Source organism: Opisthocomus hoazin, chromosome 10 (genome assembly GCF_030867145.1).
Source record: "Opisthocomus hoazin isolate bOpiHoa1 chromosome 10, bOpiHoa1.hap1, whole genome shotgun sequence".
NCBI lineage: Eukaryota > Metazoa > Chordata > Aves > Opisthocomiformes > Opisthocomidae > Opisthocomus > Opisthocomus hoazin.
The window spans coordinates 12,972,778-12,989,176 of NC_134423.1; the positions used below are offsets into that span (position 1 = coordinate 12,972,778).

Genomic DNA, 16,399 nt, shown 5'->3' on the forward strand with positions numbered 1-16,399 from the left:
CACATGAGCTTACTAAAGAAAGAAAAGCAAAAAATACACACCTTCGTTCCAGTATGCGCATACACAAATATCTCATACATGTATACAGAATGATATGAATACCGTGTTACTTAACTGTGAATTTTTATTACTTTATTCATTGTAAAGTATATGCATAGGGAAAGTTATGATGTCCTGCAAGGACTATATCGTTCCAATTTGAAAAAAAAATAAAATGACTAAATCAACACAGAATGAAACGGTTCTTTCCTCCTCCCTCCTTCTGCACTATTTAAATTTAATCCTGATGCTATCCTCTGGCAAAGTATTGTTAACTCTAATTCAAAAGCAGAGTACGTGTTCATTACCTTGTGTAAAGGCTGCCTGTTTGCAGAGCTCTGCTTCAGCCTGGGGAACTAGTGGTTTCTCAGAGCTGCAAGGTTGTGTCGTACCCAGTTAGGGGCAGACAGACACACAGACAAAAGTAATTTCAACTCTAAAAAGCCATTTTAAATAACTGCCAAACTGAACTGTGCTGTTAACATTGGTTTCTGTGCTGCTCTTGATTAAGCAACGGAGAGCAAGCAGTAAGAGGCCAAGTATTAAGTTGAGCATCAACTCTGCGCAACGCACAGATCGAAGCACGGGCTCTCAAGGGCTTTAATCAGCTGACTGCTGAAGCAATCGTCCAATGGTGCGGAGCAAACAGTGCAGCTCTTTCATTATTCTGCCTTCCAGCTGCCAGCGTCAGTGAAGCTCCAGCCACACAGGTGTGAAAGGCACTACTGCATCCTGCGGCACGAAGCTGGAATGACCCTCCAGCTACTTTACAAAGCCAAGAGGGCCTGCAACGAGCATGAGGTAACATGTGTGCAGCACCACTCATTAAACACTTCTCTGAGACAGGAACAGTCTACCCAGAACCACCAGCTCCACGTAGGCAGTTCCAAAGCGAATTGCCCCAGCCATGCTTTTAAAAATGGCACCTTCCTTCCACTGTAATTGCGCTTCGATTCTGGGAGATGGTCACAAATTTGCTCATTTGAATTCTGCAAGAATCAGCTTCTCACTTGCAAATTATTCTAGTGTCGTAAATACCAAACATCTGGGCCAGCTATCAAAGGTCAAAATTACTAACAGAACATTTTCTATTTTTATTGTTAACCTCTACACTGGAAAAACAAGATGTTAACATGGTTCTGTATGCCACATATCGTGAATCTGTGGTTTTGTGGAAAATACTTCATTTCTGATGGAAGATAGGGTCCATACGACCTGTACTGAAAATATAATTGAAATCCCTTTTCTTTTAAAGTGGCAAAAGAATTACTGGGGGGCAAATGTTCTCTTCAGAAAAAGAGTCTAAGTAACAACAACAAAAAAATAATCAGGAAAAATATTTTGAGCAAGCATGGTACCAGCAAAAGACAGGGGGAAGATTGCAAAGGTCTACGGGCGATGACAACGTGTTCCACTGTTTCTTCCCTACTGTGGCATCTCTCTCGCACTCCACGTTTACAGCCCCAAGTCTGCAACCACAGTGCAGACACCGATGCTCCTCACTGCAGCCAACAGGACTATGTCCAGTCCACCAGCGCACCCTGTCTCTGAATATCAAATCCGCACTCTGAGCTCTCCGAGGTGTACTTCAATGGTTCCCTCAGCACAACTTCGGTGCCACATAAATACACAATCGCTGTTTTACTTCCCTCAAGGAAAAAAGTCTTCCTACCTCTGTTTCATAGCATGTAAACCCCTGCATGATTAGCAAGATGAATTTTATTACCATATAAAAATCGCACATTATATAAATCTTGTTATGTATTATTAATTAAATATTGAAACACTGACATTGTCATTCATAATTGGGTATTTGTTAGCAGAAAAACCATAATGCCAACATACAATACTAGAAAGTGTAGAAGCAGGGTTGAATTTCAAGCCGTTTAATTGACTTGGCAAGAGTTTTATGTTAAAATAGAAATTAATTTCACTTAATCATAAATAAAGCCTTTAAAAAAAGCAATCCAACTTTACTGGCCCCTGTCCACGAATTCCAATATTTTCGATGTCACAAATACGTTCACACTTCTGATCTTACCATCCAAATCACTCTCAAATGTTTCCGCTGATACCCAGTCGGTGGCTGGTCCGGTCCCATTGACAGTCAAGGCAGCTACTCGGAAGCTGTATTCTGTACCTCGTTCAAGACCTACGAGACAAAGAGTATCCAAGATACCAACACAGGAATTCCAACCGGGAGCGGAGGAATCACAGTTGCTAATTAAAATCCAGGTATAACCTGACGGCAAAATGCCTTCTGCCCCACCACTGCCACGTGAGCGTAACAGGAGGTCAGGAATGGAGACAGCACGACCCACAGCGCAGCTCTGCACAGGTACCTGACACCAGTTCGGGTGTGACAGCTAAACCCTGACCAGAGGCACCCAGGGCTGTGACACTCTGCGGGCTGTCCCTGCAGGCCCCTGGAAGAGACTGTGAGGTACTCTTTGCAGCCAGCCTTGATTTCTGGCTATTAATCAGCTTTAGGTCCAGAACTACCTACCCCTGTAACTAAACACAGGTGTACAGTACAGGCAACAAGTGACCAGAATGAGCGAATAGTTAGTTTATGGTACATAAGAGTGTATAATCAATAATCAAAGCAGTATGAAAATGCACTCAAAATTTGATATATGGAACTTCCTAAACAGCCTTTGTTGCCGGCAAAAACCCCATGCTAGTTACAGGCATACATCAACTCCTACTCTGGGATAAAACTGAAATTTACGGACTCACAGCTGGAGTTTCTGAGAACAAATCAAAACATCTTGTTGAACAGTGCATATTCATTTTCTAGAGAGCCACAATTTCTTCTCTTTTGGCCAAGTGTTCATTTACAGAGATTTGAAAAATGCACAAACTGTAGTCTTGCTCCTGTTCTCACATACTGTTTATGTCCGCTATGCAAAATTCTAGTTTGGGTAACAATATATAATTTATGCTAAGCAATGTACTAGATTGGATTTTTTAAGTGCACAAAATAAAGCGAGGATATATTATATTCATGCCAGAATGAAGGAAAAAGGATGTTTGTGAAACTGGGTGCGATGATGTGCACAGATGTCCGAGGTAAGCGACTCACAGGACTCTTGAGCTGGGCTTGCTGGTGAGCACTGCAAGACAGAGCACACACCCCTACATTCTGTCCGTACGCAACGAGGAGAGTCCGCCAAACACCCAGCCAGGCTGCAGCGCTTCAGCATCCTTCTCCTCCATATGTTTAGTTCTGGCATCTGGGCAGACACAATGAGCTCAGGACCATCTCCTCCAGGCAAACCTTACGTCGTTTATAAAGGTCTTAAAAAGACTTGTCCAGTCCACTTAGCAAATCAATGGCAAAATTAGGGCTGGAAAACAGCTCATGTCATTTCGGTTACCACGTTACCTCAGAACCTCCAAACACTCATTGTGTGTTCATTTTCTCTTGCAAGGTAAGAACCTACATGAACATGTCTTATTCTCAGCCTCAGCCCACTGGAAGCACCTCAAGCTCCCCTCTGATAACAAACGCTCGCAATGGCTCACCTTCAATAAGCTGAAAAAGCTGGGTCCCACCGATGCTCTCCGTTACATCACTCTTCCGGGACACCTTACGGTAGCGAATTTTGTAGCCAGTGATTTGCCCGCTGTGTGTCCCCGCAGGAGGAGGCTGCCAGTGCAGCATGATGCTCTGCGGAAGGCAGCAGGGCGTTACAAAGGCATAGCCTCTCGCGCAGCCAGAGAAACTACTCTCCTGCTAACACTCCACGAAACACAAGACAAAATACGCATGCAGAAATCTCTGCGTTTCCATCCAGTAAAACACAGGCTCTCCGTAAGAAGTAAAAACCCCACGATTCGGCAGCGGCCCAGGTCACACACGTGCCTGCAGAAGTTCACCTCAAAGCGCTTCAATCCTATTAGACTTTCCGATTCCAATTTCACAAATGGCCCCTTGGGCTTCCCTTCCATCTTCTTCGGGTTATCTTAAGATATGGTTTACCTAAGGATCCGTCTTTAAGAACTGGTATTTTCTCTAAAGGGTACAAGTTATCTGAACTGTAGTTTAGGTGCATGAAGTTATTTATTTTTAATCATACAGGCAGTAGAAGAAGGTATTGGGAAAAGAGTTTAGAAAAAGCCTTTAAAAAAATCTCCAATCATAATCACTGAAGTCGTAATGGCTAGGTATATAACCTTCTCTTCTGAAGCGCCCAGGACACTATAAATGTGCGCATGTATGCACACACACTGTAAACAATAGTTAATTAACAGCAACACGTTCCATCTCTGGTGCTTCAGGCTCCTGAGCCTGATTAAACCTCTTTCATAACCAGCCTCCATGCTTTGGTAGGCTGCCACTGTCCTCACCGCACTCCGTTATGCACAATCCACAGTGGGACTGGAGGTTCTAATGCTTCAAGCCCCACGTTCAGATATTCTCCTGTCAGGCAACTCACACACAAATGGCTGAAAAGCAGCATAGTAGAAAAAAGTCCCAAAGAAGCTCTAAAATTTGCTTGATCTAAGACCCACCAATCTTTCATTTACCCATTACCAACAGGAAAATCTCCACATTTTACCTTGGAATTCCGTACCTCCAGCGTTAGATTCTGTGGTGGAGCACTGGGGACTAGAAACATTAAAGGAATTACAACTCCAAAATTTCCATATACGGTATCAAATACTGTATTTCCATACACAACAACTCTCTTCTGAAAGTACAAACCATTCTGGTTTAAGAGACTATATAAAGTAACTACAAAATTCTACCAGACGTACTTTACGACATACAGTGACTAGCTCAGGTTTACAAATTTTCATCACAACGAATCAACTCACTTTTTATTCAAGTTTTACCTATCACAGGTATCTAAATAAAAAATGTCTTATACTTAAAGGTACTTTCCATAAACTCTAAGAAAAGAGATCACATTCAGTACTTTTCAAAATCAAGTCTTTAATTTACATGCTGGATACTGGGAAACCCCATTTAAAATTCTAACTATGTTTTCTGTTATTGCGACTCGCTGTAACAGGAGAAACTCAAAGACAGCCAACAAGTGTCGGTGCTACTGAAGAGGTGAATCGCATCGCAAAGACAGTTTCTGCTATCAAACCTCCATTCTTTATTAGTTCTTTACTAGCTGCAGCAAATTGCTGGTCGTGACAGTGAAACTCCATTAGACAAAAAGGCAATGTACGAGAGAACCAGAGACCACGGCATACCTCGCCACAGCACTTCAAACTCACGCGTGTTATCTCAGAGGCAGAGATAATGGTTCCCCAGCAGGAAGGTGAAGCTCCAGCAAAGCACAAGGACGGGGAAGTAGCACAGCAGGGCTAAAGATTGTTCCGGCCTGAGTAATGTATTCTACAAGTAACTCACACCAGCCACAAGAACAGCTAAGAAACCACTCCCGAGTGCATAAAGTGAAAGTAGCACTGCGGTAAGTGAAAGGCACACTGCGGTGTGGTTAAATAAATACCCCGCTCCCACTGTCCCACCACAGAAATGGAGACAAGGAGGATTTGTTTTTCCTTCTCTCTCACCAGCTGAACTGAGTCTGAAATCAGCAGACCTAAGGATTGAGCGCTATGTCCTTTAAAAAGCAACACAGGTTAAGAGGAGGAAATGAACTACAGTTAAGCTTTTTTTGCTGTTTGTTTGTGTTACACAGTTGGTGCCTGCCTTCAGCACAACCTTAAAAAGAGTCATGGATTTCACACGGAGTGATTAATAATTAATGCATATATTGGAAACTTGGTGAGAGAAAGACAAGCAGCAGGACACAGGAAAGGATACATGCATGTGAATATATTCGTACACACGTATTTCACCACATGCACAGTTCATGTGTTGGGTTTACAGTTGGACTTCATGATCTTACAGGTCTTTTCCATCCTATGATTCTATGACTCTTTTTATGTCAAAGCAAGCTTAGCTTAGACTCAGATCAGATTAAGAACTTAACCAGGCCAACAGATAAAATGGATTTCCTGGGGGCTGATACCCCATGCTTCGACAGGGAAGGCACAGCCGAGGCCGGGATGCTGTGTACCAGCCACTCAGGGAGGAGGACCACGACATGCTGACGGCTGAGAGAGACTGCAAGGACGAGTTGGTAAGGGAAACGCCCTTGATCGGGGCATGAAGCAGAGCTGACATTTCTAGCTGTGATACACGATTGCTTCCCATAGATCAGGAAGACCATGAGAAGAGAAGCAATCCCTGTGAGCAACATGTAAACTTTGGTTTGAATTGCAATACCTGAAGTGCTGTCCTGCAACAAACCACCGTAACCTACTTAGATCAGGAGCAAACACCTACATAAAAATACGGAAGCTTGTTAAGTAGAAGCTAAAGGAAGCTGAGAGTGAAATCCCTGTAGGAAACACGGAGATTGCTTACAGACATCACAATAACAACACACAAGAAGAAAACATGCATCTTTCATCCAGAAAGATTTGAGAGACTGAAAGGGAGAACTGCACGGTGAAGCAGCAGGGTTATAAGATTGTAAGAAGCAAGATGACATCCTTCAGAAAGCTTTAGAAATTTCTATAGGTTAAATGTGAAAATGTAAATTGGGCCAGAAAGAATTTTGGGAAAAACTGAAAATGACATTACAACTAAAAATAAATTCTTCTTCCAACAAATAGGGAGCTGGAAGCCCTTTAGAGAAATTGTAGAGCTAGCAGATGGTCAGGGTATAACATATAAAGATAAGGCCACGCAACGATCTTTGTGTCTGTATTGAGTGGAAGGAAGCAGAGAGGTTTCCATGACACCCTTTAGGAGGGACTTACAGGATCTCTCAAACTGAAATGTCAATAGAAAGGATTATGGCAGAGTCAGACATAACGAAGAGCAGTGTGGTGCCAGGGGTAGACGCTAAGGGAACTTGGGAACGCAACAGTTGCGTGACTTATAGTAGGCTGTAACCTCTGACAAGTTACCTAGATACTGTGAGATGGGAAATTTGACGCCAGTATTTAAAAGGGGTTCTTTCTGAGAAACTTTAAGTAGTACAGCAGAAACCTGTATTAGGCAAATAAACTGAAACTACAATAAAGCATGAATTTCATAGATACATGGAGTAATAATACGTATTTATCACTTTAAGGGAAACCCTGCATCACAAACCTGCTGGAGAGCTCGTAAGAAACGAAGCAGCAAGGGGACAGGAGAGAAGTCCTTGCCTGAGTAAACAACTGGTTAAAAGCAGGGAAAGAGAAGGTGGGAACGTACGTGGTGGGAGATGACCTGTGGAGCTCCACAGCGGTATGAGCCAAGACCCCTGTTGCTCAACACGTTCGTAAGTGATGAAAGGGAGATGAGCAGCGAGGTGACAAATGTTCATGCAGACAAGATCTGATGATAAAGAACTGCAGAAAGACCTCAGGACTTTTGGCGCCTGGATATTCAAGTGACAGATGCAATTCATGGTAGATAAAGTTACACACATGGGAAAAACGATCCTGCTCCTATACGCAAAATGACGGCTCTGAGCAGACCAATTCCACCAAGATCCATCTACTCCAAAAGTGCCACCTCAGTGCTCAGAATGAGCCAAAAAAGTCAGTCCAATGCTAGTAATTAGGCACTTGCATCTTTGATACAATTTTAGTCCACCGCAACTCCATTTCGAAAGCACATAGGAGAAAAGAAACCTAGAAAAAAGTTTAGAGAAGGGCCCTGACGGTTGAAACAGCTTCCACAAAAGAAACGGCTAACCATTTCTGTGACTTGGGAGTCTGGGAAAGACACACAGGAGGGAGAAAGCAGCAAAGGTCTATAAAATGCGGAGTGGGACAGAGAGGGCTGGCAGACACTGCCGATTCACCCTTTCAGGCAGTACAGCCGTAGGTGTGACACTAACACACAGCAGGTTCCAAACGCACAAAAAGGGGTGATTTTCCACAGAAAAATTAGTTGTAGGATCTTTATCCCCTTGGTGCTGTGGACGATAAAAGCTGACATGGGTTAGAGGATGCTGACAGGGTTCACAGAAGAGAAACGGAGTTACTAAACACACAAAAACCGCTGCGGAGTCGAGAATTCCCTAGAAAGAAACTTCTGGACAGAAAGGGAATCTGGGACATTACTCCGCTCTGCTCGGCTGTTCTGCTTTGGGTCACTCCTCCAGAGAAGATCCCAGGTTGGACTCACTTTTGGTCTGACTGTTCTTTTATATAAACAAACTTCTCTACAAAAAATAAAAGTTAACGTTAACTCTGATCATTCTACAATTGTTCACATATCTGTATTTGCTCACATCACCTCTTTATTTGCCTTACAGAAACTGCTGTTACCCCTTCCTGCTTTCATCATCATACGCAGCTGATTTAGCAGTGTCTGTGCTGGAGTCCAAAGACGTGCAACATTTTCCCATGTGACCACAATTAAAATAAAAACACTCCAAAAGCAAAAGTCTGCTCATATGTAAAAATATTATAGAACCTAAAAAAATAATTTGGAGTTGTTGCATTCAATATAGTTGGGTTTTTGTCTGCTCTTAATACTTTGCAGACTCACTAACCCATGAAATAAACTACTGAAGTTGAAATGAAGGACACCGTTGTTTCACAATCAGAATCCCAGATACTTTTGCAGGTACAGTAATTTTCCTTCACCTAATTTGGAAAGCCTCCAGGGTAATTTTCACCACGTATGGCCATACGCAACAACAACATTATTAATAAAACATGCAACAATGAACAAAAACCATAGAAGTCTGGCTAAAAATTCACTTACAGGAAATTACCAGCTAATTCCTGGGGAGAAAAAAAAAAAGGAATAAAGCAGCTTACCATCTGACAACGTTCGTACAACAACATCTTGGGTCGAGACTCCAGGACCGTGTTTATTGTAAGCTACCACTCGGAAACTATACTCAGTGTATTTCTTTAATCCGTTAATGGTGTAGGAGAGTCCTCCTACATCAACATCCTGTGCATAACGAAACAGACACATGAGTCAAGGCCAGCGCTGGGTCTGCAGCTCTTACAGACGTCTGAAGAATTTCAGTCCCGTAACGCTCAGAGTCAGATGCAGGAAGGACCCCTTTCTGCAGCACCGGCGGGCCGAATCCCCAGCTTGCACACAGCCTGGACTTGTACCGATGCTAACGCTGAGCTTGCAAGAGAAAACTCTACCTGTCGATTTCAGTCATTACATTGAAAATGGCTCCGTACGTTAAAAGGGATCTGACACACTTGCCTATCAGTAAAAATCATTACTGTATTTTGAACAGTGGGATGCAGAAGTAGCAAAGGTAATTTCATCTGAGGAATACAACATTCCTGTTTAAAAACTTCTATGAAAAATTACTGTAAATGCTAACAAAAATATGCTTCCTTTAGCTTTTTTTAAAGCTGAAGTCATATTCATATGCAATTGGGTGGGAAATTAAATGACTGGGATTCATTCTCCGAAAGTTGTGACTGTTCTCAGGTGGCGAGCGGTACGTGCACAGAACATACTGGATTCTTCCAGTAGAAGTGTAAGAAAATTCCATCAATTAGACACTCACTGCTATCAAACTATCAATCACTGGATCATAGAACTCAAGAAGCAAGTACAGTTCAGATTAAGGATGATGCTAAAATCAGTAATTAGCCTACTTTACTAAAATAAAACCAGCCAACCTGTAGAAACTATGCACGCACCCTTTACACCATCTGAACCCGAACTCTGACCCGATGATGCAGCTATTATGTGAGTTTTCCTCTTGTGGTACGATGGATATCCCCAAAGGCTTCTTGATGCTGATGAATATCTCAATAAGCCATCACAAAAAAATAGTTTCCGTTCCATGACACAGACATTTCATGCTGGATTTTTAGTTTTACAGATCTCCCTAATTTAGGCTAAAGGATTCCGTCTATCAGAAAAATGAACACTTCACAAGGTGTTTCTAGAAATTTAAGGTAAAAACATAATAGAAGAAAAAATGCCGCTAATGGCACTATGTGCGACGCAGGAAGAGCCAGGCTCTGTACCTGCTCGGTGTCCTGCCCCTTCTCCATGTAATAGAGCTTGTAGTTCTGGATTTCTCCGTTGCCCGACAGTGGCGTCTCCCAGGTGACCGTAATGGCAGTGGGCGAGCTGGCGTACGCTCGGATGTTGGGTGCCGGACCAGGGAGCTGAACTGAAATGCAAGCACGAAATTCTGCTCATCACCAAGCCTAACCATTCGCTTTTCCAGTAGCTAATTATTTTAGCGTCAACTTCACTATTAACGAACTCCAGTTAAAAGATGGGTATTTTTTCACATTTCAGCATATCACATGGGTTCATCAGTGGGGGTAAAGGTAGCACCAAACTTCTGAAGGAGATCCTGCTCCCTGGGCCAGATTCCTTTGGTCCCGAGTGATGTGAACAAATCACAGACTTTGCATTTTCTGAAAGTTTTTCTTCCTTCTCTTTCAGTTAACGACAATTTGCAAGTATTCCTTTTATAATTTAACAAGGAATGCCTTCTCAGTTTTTCTTAAGGGTGAGAAGAGTGAGGCAGGTGTTGGTCTCTTCTCCCAGGTAATTAGTGATAGGACGAGAGATAATGGCCTCAAGTTGCGTCAGGGGAGGTTTGGATTGGATATTAGGAAAAATTTCTTTACTGAAAGAATAGTCAGGCATTGCACCAGGCTGCCCAGGGAGATGGTGGAGTCCCCATCCCTGGAGGGGTTCAAAAATCGTGTAGATGTGGCACTTCGGGACATGATTTAGCAGGCATGGTGGTGTTGGGGTGACAGCTGGACTTGATGATCTTAGAGGTCTTTTCCAGCCTCAATGATTCTATGATAATAAATCATATAAGCATAGCAACATGGTAACGTGGAAAATAATTTTGAAACTATGGTCTGCAAGTGCAGCTTTTAAGAGCATCAACTTATTCTGGGAAAGGTCATGAATGGGCAAAACAAAAAATCAATCCCCAAGTCCAGAAGACTCGAAATATTTACAGCTTACCCTCAGGCTGCGTTGCCACCTTCAGCAGCACTGAGCTCTCTCCGGGACCGTGCTTGTTCTGAGCCACCACTCGAAAGACATAAACTGTTTCTGGCATCAGGTTCTGGATCGTCACTTGCGTCTCTCCAGGATGACTGGTATTTTCAACACGCTCCCTTGAGGAAAGACAAGGTTTGGGCACAGAATCACTGCTTAGTAACAGGGTTTTTGAGGGGTAAATAGAGGAATAGTTGCTATTAAGATGTATCCCATTTGAACGTATCTAATGTGCTAATGACGTGGTTACTTACACTGCGTTGACTACACAATAAAGCAGTAATACACCAAAACTGCTGGCGACAAACAGCTTCCAATTTTGTAACTTCTCTTTGAAAAAAAACCACGCACTGAAGTAAAAGAATAAATTATACTCGACAACACAACGTCCTAAGTAGTTTCTCTGTTATTCTTGTAACAGCATGCAGTAATTCACAGTGACAGTTTATCTGACTGCTCTGAAGCCAGAAGAAAAAATGTTTAAGCAGCACACACAGTCTGGCGGGATTTAAGGCATTTTTGTTAATATTGTAGGGCTGCTTTTTGTGTATTTTTCAAAGAGGCTGTTTTATTGTATCCAACCTCCAAACTTTACTTAGTTCCTCCCTAATATTTAGATTTTTTAGAAACCTCCACGGGTTCTGACTCGCATACAGCCAGGCAGACAGCTGTGGCATTTACGCTATTACCACACAAGTCGTGGAGTCAACAAAAAGCAACATCTGCCCGTGTCGCCGCTGCTCTCGATCCGCCTGCCGCGCGAGCAGAAGCCATCCTTCAGCAGCAGTTCCCCGTCACGCCGTGCCCTGGGAATCGGCACATGCGAGGGCCTTCTGCAGCCCGGCATGAAGATGCTCACCTCTGACAACGCCGAGGAGACGGCTCCCGGCCCCCAGCTTGTCTGCCGGCGCCCGGCGAGCGCGTGTACTGCGCGGGAAGGAGCTGTTGTGTTTGGCGCAGCAAGACAGCCGACATTTTGCAGGCTGAAAGCCGTATTCCAGCTGGGAGAAGACACTGGGTGCACTGAGGCAGCCAGCAGGACTGCTGCCCTGCCTTTAGAGACCCTCAGGGATGGGGGAACTGGCCAAGCCCTGTGCTGAGCACCGTTCTGGAAACACACTCGGATCTGATCAACCTCCGGGGAAGATGAAAAGATCGATCATCAGCTGCCTACAGCCTTTATTCCTGACACACTGCTGCCGGCACGTGAGCGTTCGCAGAGCTGTCTGGGGCACAGCCTCCACACACTGTCCTTCCTTCAAAAGCAACCGTCTGCTCCCAGGAAATACAAATAAAAGCAGTATTGCAAAAGAAGAGATCAACAACTTCCCCACTGAGAAAATAAAGGGAAAACGTGACTATTTTGAATACAATTCTTTCCCTTTGTCTGCCAGACTTTGTTTAGCTCTACAGTAGAGGGCAGGCAATTCTCATCCCAATGATTAGCTGCTATTAAATCATTTTTAATGCAGAAGGCCAGGCAAAATTATTCCACAGTCTCCCCTTTCCTACCTTCCAGCCATTATGCTTTAGTTTATATCACGGAAATATGATGCCAAAATCCCCATTTTTAATTTCTTTCTTTTTAAATCAACTAGTACGGTTGATTTAGCATAACCTGGTGGAAAACATTCTGAAATCCCTGTTATTTCTGCACTGTTACACTGTCTCTGTACAGACGGAAACAATCCGCTTTCTGTAACTAAAGATCTGCTTAAACACATTTTCTAGAAGATTCTCCTTCATGAAAGTTGAGCTAAAATGACACTGCATAAACAGCTTAATTTATTTCAGATTTTTTTTAAATGAGCAGCATCATTATAGCATATTTGAATTAAAACTGTTTACAAAAGATTTTTCTTCTTTTTATGTTTATTGAGTATTTTTTGCAAGAAAGAAGCTGAGAGGGAAGAGGGGCACACACTAAGGAAATATCACACCCACCACAGAACAAAACTGGGGGGGCAGGGAAAAAGAGAAATATTTTCCCTCACTAACTTTTCCACTTAAAAAGTTTCCTTGAAAATGCATTTTCAAATGGATAGCTTCCTTCAAGATGTGTCTCAGATATGATGATGGCATCTGAAAACCCAGGGTCACAGCTGTGGAATAACACTCGTCTCCCATTGACATGCAAAATATATTGCATTTTCTGCCTGAAGTGTAAATGCACACACTGATTCTATCCAGGAAAAAAAAAAAATCAGCAATCCAAAGTTATTATTTAAAATTACAAAAAAAAAAAATATTTTAATGGAAAGACAACATTTATCAAAAACCTGACACCTCAAAGTATTCCAGTTTTCAGTAATGTGCCTTTCCTCGCAACAGTATGTTAAAAATATGTTGAGATTAATCTAATTAAGTGCTACATGAATCTCTCATTTACAGCCTTTCTTAGGGAGCCTTGAGCACCTTTTACGAGCTCTGATGTGTTTAGGTAGGCACAATACGCAACAAAACAGATGGTCTATATGAATAACTGTATTACCCTACAGAACATTATGACTATTCTAACTCATTCCAGTTTAATCCCCAATTAAAGAGCTTTGTAAACCAGAGTTAGGGTTTAAAATAGCTATCAAGTACCTAAGGGGAAAAGCCTACAGTTCAAAACCAGAAACAAGTGTTAATCTGGAAATATGAAGTTTAAAGTTACGCTTATAAAAAAAAACAACCTTCAGGGAATTATTAAAAATTAACATTGTCTGCGCCAGCCATGTCCGCTGCAGCGCCCAGCAGTGAGCTCAGAGATGCTCTGACAGTGCCATTACACACAATTAAACTCCACTTGCTGTGTTTGAAGCACACCAGTTCAAATCGTGGGTCTAATCTCACTGGAGTATCTCACACGTGTGATTTACCATCTTGTACCAGCAATCTGCGAGCAGTTTCTTTTTGTCCATATCTTGAAAGTTTAGAGTTCTTCTGCCTGAGTGCTTGTCTAACGTGTCACAGCATTAAACCTCCCTTTGCCTCCCCAACGCATCTGAATTTTCAGACCCTTCTCACGGGAACTGCCTGAAATTTGGGATACGGAATGCAAGGATAAATAACCACGCTACCTATACATTCTATAAGGAGGACGGTGATTTTTATCTGAACAGGTCACTGCAGTTCTCCCAGAGGTGTGACAATCAAGCCAGGAGACACCCACTCCATCTGCACGTAGCTGCCTCCACGAAGGCCCCCCTGACATCAGGAGGCCGATGCCAAGCCAAGGCGAAGCCATGCCATGGCGGGTGTCGTCCTGCGGGCAGCGAGACCCGCCAACAGCAGCCGCCTGCATGGCTGGCGGCCGGGCTTCGACACGCTCCTCTCCCCGGGGCGGCTGCAGCTCCTCTGGCGCAGAGGAAGCTCCCGGTCGCACAGATCTTTACTCTCACTGCTCCTCCCCAGCAGATGCTACGCTCCACCAAACCCAGCTTCAACCGTCTCCGAAGCGATAAAAGCAACTGCTACCACCTCGGCCATGTGTGCATTTCTGCGGCAATTCCTTCTTCGCGACTGCTTACAAATCTTCTGCAACATTCAATTTAGGGATCAACGTTTTTCTGCAAGCGGACAGCAACTTGAAACCGTAAAATACGTAACCACGCCGGGGGCACCTCCTGACAGCCGAGGGCTGGCGCGGGGCACAGGCAGAGCCTTTGGCAGGGCTGCCCCACGATTACGGGGGGAACCACGCTCCAGCCCTCCAAACAAGCTCAAAGGGAAAAGTTAAGGACCACCTCGCCATGTTTCTGGCTGCATCTCCTTTCAGCGAGCTGATGACAATACAAGGAAGGCAAATCAGCGGTGGCCGAGGCAGCGGACACCTCGGCAGCCACACGCCCTGTGCACTGCAGAGAGGTGTAAGCACTCCTACAATTCACTACACGAAGACAACTCTCTGCAGCCCATTAAAGGTGGTTCAGAGATGTCAGAAAACCCAGCTAAGCCACTCCATGTTCTGCAGAGTTGTTTCATTTTTCACCAGCCCCATTTAAAAGGTAGATAAATCCAATGCCTGGTTTGATCGCTGCTCAAACACAAGCGAGGAAGAGACTAACGCTTAGGTTACTAAAAGGATCCGGCAATGCATGCAATGAAAATGGCACAGGTAGGCAAAAATGTAACAGCATGGAGAGATGCTACATACGCACTTCAAACCACAGCCAAGATATATGATCACATATAACTCAGGGACTACAAAACTATCATTTAAGCAGTGTTTTATAATGCTGAGGAAGAAAGGAGGGTTGCACGTCCAAGCTTGACTTCAAAATTTTCTGATTTCTGCCTGCTCAGGGATGTGTGACACGCTCATCTATTTTTTTATTCAGTAGCCAAGCAACCCTTCCACAAGGCCCAACCAACTGGCCAAAAAGTACCACAGTAACATCACAGTGGGAAACAGAACTTTTCTTCTTTCCTTTTTTTTTTTTTTTTTTTTCATTTATTGTTCTCATCCTCTAAATCCAGGCTGGAAGGCAGGATTTCACAGCATTTTCATACCAATCTGTGAAATGTGTGATCCCAGCTGTCTTTACCAGGCATAACAAAAAAACTTCCCAGAAGCAAAGGAGTGGTAAGGTTGAGAAAACAGTATGTGCTAATAAAAGGCTTTCAGAGCCTACTTGGAACCCTGATCCAGAAGGACACTTCAGCAAACAAAGACCTCACTGCAGTCAATCAAACCACCTGCTTACATCTAAGCACCAGCTTAAGCACTCTGCTGTGTAAACTTTCCGTGGACTACATTAACCCACGCCCGGAGGTTTGCTGTGCAAGAGCTGCAAACAGCAGTTCCTGCAGAGTGTCCTGTAATTTCCTCATTTATTCACCACCAATTATGAGCTGCCTCTTTCCCTTCCTCCTGCACATGCCTTTGGCCCAAGAGCATTATTTTCTAGATTTCTGTAGTGTTGTGTGTCGTGGCAGGGGATGCATTTTGTTCTCTCAAAAGCCAGACCCGGTACAGGGAGAAGCATGAAGCCATCTCCAGCAAATGACCTTCTGAAAATACAGCGGGTAGAGCGGTTACAGCCAGAAACGTGAAGGAGGAGATGCAGGAACCAAGAGTGGCTGGCAGGACCCCCCCTTTTTTCCTGTCTCACTTAAAACATCTTCATTAAGAATGAGTATTACTGAAGTAAGGAAGGAGTAGAAACACAACACTGGTGAGGCAAAGAAAATTTTACTAATTGCCTCAATTAGCCACCATGAGCCTGGACGTCTATCCACAGAATTCAGAAAGAGTGGCAATTCCCCATAAGCAGTCGTGCATTTTGTATTCTCTTCACATGACTTTCTCAGCTCCGAGTCTCACACGGTCCTCTCTAGAATCAGACTGTATTTGCAGGGTTTGAAAGCATGAAGCGACTG

The 16,399-nt window shown here is 43.6% G+C and overlaps 1 protein-coding gene across 10 annotated transcripts in view; it reads right to left on the reverse strand.

The window, feature by feature from the left end:
- The window catches only part of NEO1 (neogenin 1), a 239,229-nt gene that overhangs the window by 44,772 nt on the left and 178,058 nt on the right, over window positions 1-16,399 (reverse strand). For all 10 annotated transcript variants that reach the window (XM_075431268.1, XM_075431267.1, XM_075431271.1 and 7 more), the window contains exons 9-14: window positions 10,997-11,151; window positions 10,027-10,175; window positions 8,836-8,974; window positions 4,605-4,654; window positions 3,568-3,712; window positions 2,081-2,191 (exon numbers count right to left, since the gene is read on the reverse strand). In XM_075431268.1, the coding sequence (XP_075287383.1) occupies window positions 2,081-2,191; window positions 3,568-3,712; window positions 4,605-4,654; window positions 8,836-8,974; window positions 10,027-10,175; window positions 10,997-11,151 (749 nt within the window). The remainder of the gene's footprint in view (window positions 1-2,080; window positions 2,192-3,567; window positions 3,713-4,604; window positions 4,655-8,835; window positions 8,975-10,026; window positions 10,176-10,996; window positions 11,152-16,399) is intronic.